The following is a 6,858-nucleotide window of genomic DNA, read 5'->3' as shown; positions in this document are numbered from 1 at the left end:
TGATAAGATGGCTGTTGCAGAGGTTAAGAATGAGGCTGTGGATGTCCAGCCTACAACCTCTTAGGATCTGCAAAGGGGTACCGTCAGTGGCTGGGAAATTTGGGTCCCTAGGGCGCGCGAGAGAGAAAGTTAAGTCAGATAAAGTAACTAAGATTATGCAGAGGTTGAGGTTCGCCTCATCGACAGATGTGGTCATCACGGAGCCAGGTGGAGAGAAATGAAGAAAAGTCGATGTGGAAAGAACATAGCAGCTAGCGAAGTAAGAGTTTGGGGAGTATACGATATCAGTATGGCCAGAAGGAGTCTTCAGTCCGTGGCCACCACATGGAGAGCTTGGGGATTAGAAAAGCAACGTGTGTGGGAAGGGCGCTTCAGAACCTCAGGTTAAAGAAAATATACTAAGGAGGTAGACTCTCCACGCTTCCCAAGTTCTAGTTTGTCAGCGTTAATCTCAGCCGTAAGCAATTGGCCTAGGTAATAAAATTCTGATTGAAAGAGAATCGTAAGCGCAGGAAGGAGTTAGCAGTCCGAAGAAGGGCATGACTGATAGGGTTTGTGGGTACTGAGAGTTTCGTGAAAAAGGGACGGTGACACAAACAGCGGGCATTATCCGAAGTATGCCTGGTCAGGAATGAGGTGGCATGCGTAAGAAAACAAAATTACAAGGGCTCTTTTTCTAAGGGGAACATATCAAATGAGACAGCATACGATCGTCAAGATTTGAGAGTGAATGGTAAAAACAATACTAGGGCGTAGCAAGAGGTTTACCGCTTAAGAGAGATAAAAAGCTTCAAACTTTAGGAAACATGGGACGAGAATACCTGGTGAGGCAACAGGACTGTCGCAATCTGACTAACCAAAATGAACAAAAGCCCGAAACTGTCACTGCGGCTTCGTGGCCTCGAGCTTTTGGGCGCATGTCCAAGGTCACGAAAAGGCGTAGATGGGAATGGTGAAGTGAGGGTATGCAGTGAGGACAAATGTTAGTAGGAAACTCAGCATCTATGTGTGCGTTGAAACTGGAGAGATTCACTAGCGTTGCTGCTGGAGCGAAGTCAGCTGTAAAAGTTTCCTGGGAAAAGGAGTTCACGCAAGCGCACAAGATGGTACGCGAACCGCACGAAAAATGACTGACTTGGTAAGAAGTACAATGTCAAAGACACCGAGATGTTTAGATCCGATGGAAGGTTCATTAGATTGGAATGAACGCCATTATGATGCGGCTGGGGCCTGATGAAATCTTTTCTTTTGGAAGCAGGTAGGGTAGCGGGAAGGCAAGAAGGCGTAATCAAAGCAGGAGGTGAAGAGTTGTGGGTGTGCTATCAAACTGGGTGGGGCCGTGCAGTCCCATCACTGCACTGAGATAATTCAGTTTCTGGATAGCGCTTTGACGGAAGTCGTGAATGAGGTAGATGGGCTCGGATATGCAGTTCTGTGAGCAGTAGTGCTTTGTGGGTTTGTCAGGGAAATCGGTAAGAAGTGCAAAACCAATGCGATATCGTAGTTAGTATTTGTCTTTTGTCCGGCCGAGGATCCCTCCAGGTGAATTGCACAGATCGGGTGGAGTGGATAACGGCCAAACAGCACATCAGTAGTATTACCGCGGGTCGAGGCTTGAGAGGGAGGTAAAATGGGATGAGATCAGTAAGGCCCATGGATTTATTAGAGTCATCAAACAAGATACAGTCCTTTATTAGAAAAAAATGAATGTTTGCCACAGGTAGGGTGGTTACAACAAGTGGTTAAGCAAGACGGGATAAGATGCATCTGCACTAAGTAGTCTGGTAATCAAAGTCAAACGGAGATTTCCAATATATACAATCATACTACCTGGGACACAGGACAGTTCGATGCACGTAGGTAGAGGGACGGTTAGGTAAGCGAAACCAAATACGTAAGGACTTGTGGGGGTGTAAATTTTGAGATGGTGGACTAGATGTCATGGAGATTATTAGTGAGTTATGAGATACTAGGATAATCTAGGAGGGAAGGTGATTATAAACGGATGGCCGCCAGTACCTGAATAACTAATATCAGCTTAAATCTATCAGTGGTGCATGAAGAAGAAGACTTTTGATGTTAGCCTCGCCTGATGGTAGTGGAGGGTTTAGAGTCTCTCAAACCATCGATTGATGTCACGTCGACACTCATCTCACTTAGCTCGAACTTGGCCAAAGAAATGATGCTGGCATTGCTTCAGAATAGTCCAAACATGACGGAGCATCAAACCTGAAGCTCCGTGCAAGCTGATGAACATTTGCAAGGCTGCGTACTTTGGTGATGACGGAAAAGTATACCGGCAGCTGAAAAGGACTTTGTTCTTTCTTCAGGGCCAGAGTTTGTCATTGAGGCACATTACCGAAATCAGGGCGTGTAACATTACCGAATAATTATCCACTTCATTGGTCATGAAAGAGAACCTAATTTACAACGTGCATGACCTTCTCAATCCCACTTTGCGAGCGATGAATTTGACAGTCCAACGGGAAGTGAATGTATTTACTATTTCTGGATGCTTCAGTCAGAGGAGAGTGAAAGGAACTCTCAAAACCCACATATAGTAAAACCGGACACATACAGTTACTGAAAAGCGCAAGTGTCGTCCAGTGAACCACGAGACAGTTTGCATTCCGTCTCTGTCCCGGGGGGCGGCGGAATTGCAAGTTCATGAAACTAAGGAATGAATAATTTTCCGGAACAACGAAAATCCAGAGAACTGTATCATGAGAAACCTTAATAAGACAAAAACTTTCAGAAAACTTCGAGAACAGTCGGCAAGAGAGACCTCAACCACAAAAACAGTAAGAACAAGCGGAAAGAGGGGCATTTCCCCCATGAAATGTATTTATGTCCGAACTAGATTGTTAACGCAAAAAGGGTTACCGGTGATCCATAAACCCGGGACCACAGAGCCGAAATAGATCTTAGGACTTAGAGGCTACAATGACAAAAGTTAACATAACAACGCAAAAAGGTAACATAACAACGCATTGTTCAGAATCAACAAATGCAACTGAAACAGGTTTTACGCCGAAAACCCAAGGAGACAAAATGTTCAATCAGATGACATGATCCTCTGCACGTGACATATGTACATGGAGACCAAGGTCAAATGTGCGATCTGGAACGGGTAAAATTATGGCACGCGTGAACTTGAGGCGCGGGTGGGATTTTCTGGAAGGGTGAATTTCTATGACGTGTACAGTAGGACGGTGCAGGGAACTAAATCAAGTTAATACGCCGTTATGTCCAAAGCGCCAGTATATCAAGCAAACCAGAATACTCAATTGAAATACAATGAAACAAAAAGACTTTTCTGTTAGATTGGAGAGGTAAAAGATATAACCCAGATTGGCCAAGCACAGAGGGTCACTTCGGTGCTATTTCATTTACTGTATGGCGGAAATAATGCAACCAAACTCGCACCGTGTCACATTCCGCTTGTCATTATTATGGACGTGGACATCATGGCGAAGCCAAGAGGGCTCTCGGCACGCTCCTGATCATGATCCGGATGAGCTGCACCTTCTTCGTCGACGAAGCGTCCCACCTGTCGAGGGATACAGTAGAGAATTATATACACACTTTTCGGGATTTGTGGGAAAACGAAGCTGCTGATTGTTTTCCTCAAGGTTTGTATTTACGAAGATCCATTTCTTAGCTTTTTATTTTCCCGAAATTTTTTGCATGAGTACTGAGTACAATCCCTAATCTTGTCGCTATTTGTGTGAATACCATAGCTCTATCGCGTCCTTCTTAGTCTACGTAGCTCTGGGTGCCTTGCCTTATAGGTGTCCACATGACTCCGGGCGTTCAAAATTAAACCATGGATATGGAGTATTCTGTCCGGCAAGACACAGCCCCGTGGGATGGGATCTATGAACGTCGCCGAACGGAAAGGAACAGTGGAATCACAATTTGTCTTTGAGTCGCAAGACGGCTAGCTTCACTTCGCCACGGAAGATGAGTGTCTTCATCATCACGCCAAACAAAATTAATAACAGTGGAGTGAGACAAATCTTTGGCAATAAGTGGCTCATGATTCTACTCTAACGTGGCCAGGCAGGTTCTCGCTCAAAATTGATAGGTCTAATTAGATCTTCAGCAGTATACTCTACACAGACTAATTTTCTACTGAGTTGCCTCCAAGAAACTGGGGGAGGACAGCAATCCCATCCATGTAAACTAAACTCTAGCATGCTTTCCAGGCATTCTGTGCAAAATCGATTTGAGGATCTTTCTTTATCGATGCCGTTGGTATTTGCTGGAAAGCCGGTTGGTCGAAAGCAGGTCTATTCTGGGATGTTCGTCCTCAAGAACCTACCAAATCCCAATAAGTCGATGGCTAAAAGCGCCAAGTTGAATTCAGGAAAACACATTACCCGGCCAATAAGCCGTCGGTGGTTGTAAGATAAGAAACATAATTATCAACAATCTGATCGTTTGTGGAGTTTCTGTGGGAGCGACCTCTTCATGTTTTGTGTGGAGATGATTTATAGTAAGCGTCTGAATCAATGAATGTGACCCTGTGAACCACGATACTCGGTCTCTTACTTTGCTCGACTTCAGCGGACACAGTCGTCGAGACAGCAGCTCATTCACTCTGCTGACGGTGTGAAAGTTTTCGACGTCAAGGCCATTTCAGAGAACAGCATGTGGTAAGGGGAGTGACTCAAGAAGGGATACTAAAGAATCTAAGGTCGTACCCTGGATAGATGGTTGAGAGGTTACCATGTTCAGCAATAGGGCTCGGACTTTTGTATCTTTCGACTCGGTGAACAGTGGCTCACAGTTCAACAACCTAATCTGATCTGACACGTTTGAAAACTGTATTGGTTCTCTTTTTGGACACTGTTTGTCACATTGGGTTTCTTTCCATCGAACGATCTGTCATAAAAAGCTTATGTGGACAAATACGGATGTGTGCACACAAGTAATCTCACTAGTAAAATGACCGGCGATATGCGAACAAACTCCCATCGTGATAAGTTATTTCTAGGCGTTCTGTTTTTCTCATCGATTTACCTGACCAGCCTGCCGTCCATGTGTTTGGTGTTTCTCATTTTCTCCCTTCCCTGTACTGCGCCGGAAGACGTGGTTTTAGCGTGGATCATATTTTGTGACAAATCTTGCATTTTATCTCCACTTTGAATATCTCCATCTCATTACCACTTGTGATTTCCGTGACCCTGGAAATCTTCTCAACCACCTAAGGTCACCCATGGCCAGCAGCGGTGTCTCAGTTTTACCTCCAGTCGATCGGCTTCATTGTAGAACTATTTTTTTTACCCATTTTTCTGTTTTACAGAATCTACGATTGGTTATCTTGCGGTGAGCCAGGCTCATTGTTCTTCCTTCTTCGTTGTGATGCTTTCCGTCACGTTCATGTTGTAATGGCCGATCATGCCTCATTGGGTGTGCTCCCCAAAAATAGGAAATAAACCCATTACTATTAGTTGTGTGGAACGGCGTGTATCTTAGTCGTTTGTCCTAGTCGTCCATATGGTCGTTGGCGCGGTACGCTCAAAATCGGTTTCGGTTTTACCTCGTGTAAATTTGTGAAAAAAGTTTTTCGTTGTTCAATCTATTCACGGATTACACACGAGTAATTGTCGAATTTTATTACTCTAAAAAATATTTGGGAGATAACATTTGATATTTTGCGCACACTTCCTATTTTACATCTAATCCTAAACATGACATCAGTTTACAACGAGTGCCCGCTGCAGCCCCTGATAGACCACAACAGATGTGGACGCAATGGCTTCACGTCGAACGTCAAACGGGGTATGGTGCGCCAAACCTGCTAGGTCTGTTGGCACTTTAAAGGCACATATTTACAGGACGACCAGATAAGCCGACCAGCTAACTCTCCTGACCCGTTTGTCTGCACCAGCTGCCTCTACGTTAAGGGTGCAGTGCATACCGCTGCCGAGAGGAGAGCCCCGAAAAACGGTACCCAATCCCCACTGCAGATTCAGAAAAGCCGGTAAGAGTGTTTCGCTTTGATCTAGATATTCGACGCGAAATTGGTGCGTCTTTCTAAAGCACTGGGGGATTCAGACCCTGAGAATGCAGCGACTTGGACGGAAGTTAACAAGGAGCTTTCTTCGCTGAACGAGTACCCCGCGATATCCATACCGGGTCCTCTGGCTGCGAAGAAAGTCATACAACTTTCTGACGCGGCTATAAAGACCGCCAAAACGCCTCTGGTGGACAGGCGCCTAAGAGGAAAAAGATTGATAATGTGGGCGTCATTCTCCGGAAAAATCACGCCAGAGAAACTGGCACAATCGATCATTAGCAGCGTCTTCACCAAGCCAGATAAATCGCTCCATGCAGAATGGCTACGCCAGAAGGGAAGTAAGCGAACTCATAGACATTTGGTCACTCCTTCCTCCCCATCTGACGTACAGGAGATCTTGGAGGGGGGTGGCAGCATTCAAAAGGCCAACTCAATGATCAGGCGCTTAGCTGGGGATTGTCCTCTAGACGCGCGAAAGCTTGGTCGTAGAAGGTCACGGGTGGAAGCACGAAACAGGCTTCCACCGGGCACCAAACCAGACGACCCCAAACTCATGACCAGGCCGATTGTGGTCATATTCCCCTGTGCTCCCGAAACCGGGCCGACGAAACCAGCTGCGTCTCCGGACAGCAGCTTTTATTCGACAACCACAGGCCTCTCGCCCACCAAAGGCAGGGACGCCCTGGAAGAGGCAAACCCCACATGCAAGCAGCGCCCAAATTACGTGGAGCTATCAACGCTTATCTCCGCATCAGAGGACACAGCTGCAGCCGCGCACTCGTCAACAAAGTCGCAGCCTCTGAACTGGACTGAGTCAGATGTGCGGGGACAAG

The 6,858-nt window shown here is 45.9% G+C and overlaps 1 protein-coding gene across 1 annotated transcript in view; it reads left to right on the top strand.

Annotated features, from left to right (window-relative positions):
• Positions 1 to 4,197: 4,197 nt before the first annotated feature.
• T265_07704 (hypothetical protein) overlaps positions 4,198 to 6,858 on the top strand; it is a gene marked incomplete at both ends in the record, with an annotated part of 17,495 nt that continues 14,834 nt past the window's right edge. Inside the window, 5 exons of the mRNA XM_009173292.1 lie at positions 4,198 to 4,275; positions 5,309 to 5,331; positions 5,707 to 5,810; positions 5,913 to 5,989; positions 6,015 to 6,845. Coding sequence (XP_009171556.1) covers positions 4,198 to 4,275; positions 5,309 to 5,331; positions 5,707 to 5,810; positions 5,913 to 5,989; positions 6,015 to 6,845 — 1,113 coding nt within the window. The remainder of the gene's footprint in view (positions 4,276 to 5,308; positions 5,332 to 5,706; positions 5,811 to 5,912; positions 5,990 to 6,014; positions 6,846 to 6,858) is intronic.

Source organism: Opisthorchis viverrini, assembly GCF_000715545.1.
Source record: "Opisthorchis viverrini unplaced genomic scaffold opera_v5_182, whole genome shotgun sequence".
NCBI classification, from domain to species: Eukaryota; Metazoa; Platyhelminthes; class Trematoda; order Opisthorchiida; family Opisthorchiidae; genus Opisthorchis; species Opisthorchis viverrini.
The sequence above is the reverse complement of the archived record's forward strand: the minus strand, read 5'-3'. Positions and strand labels throughout refer to the sequence as shown.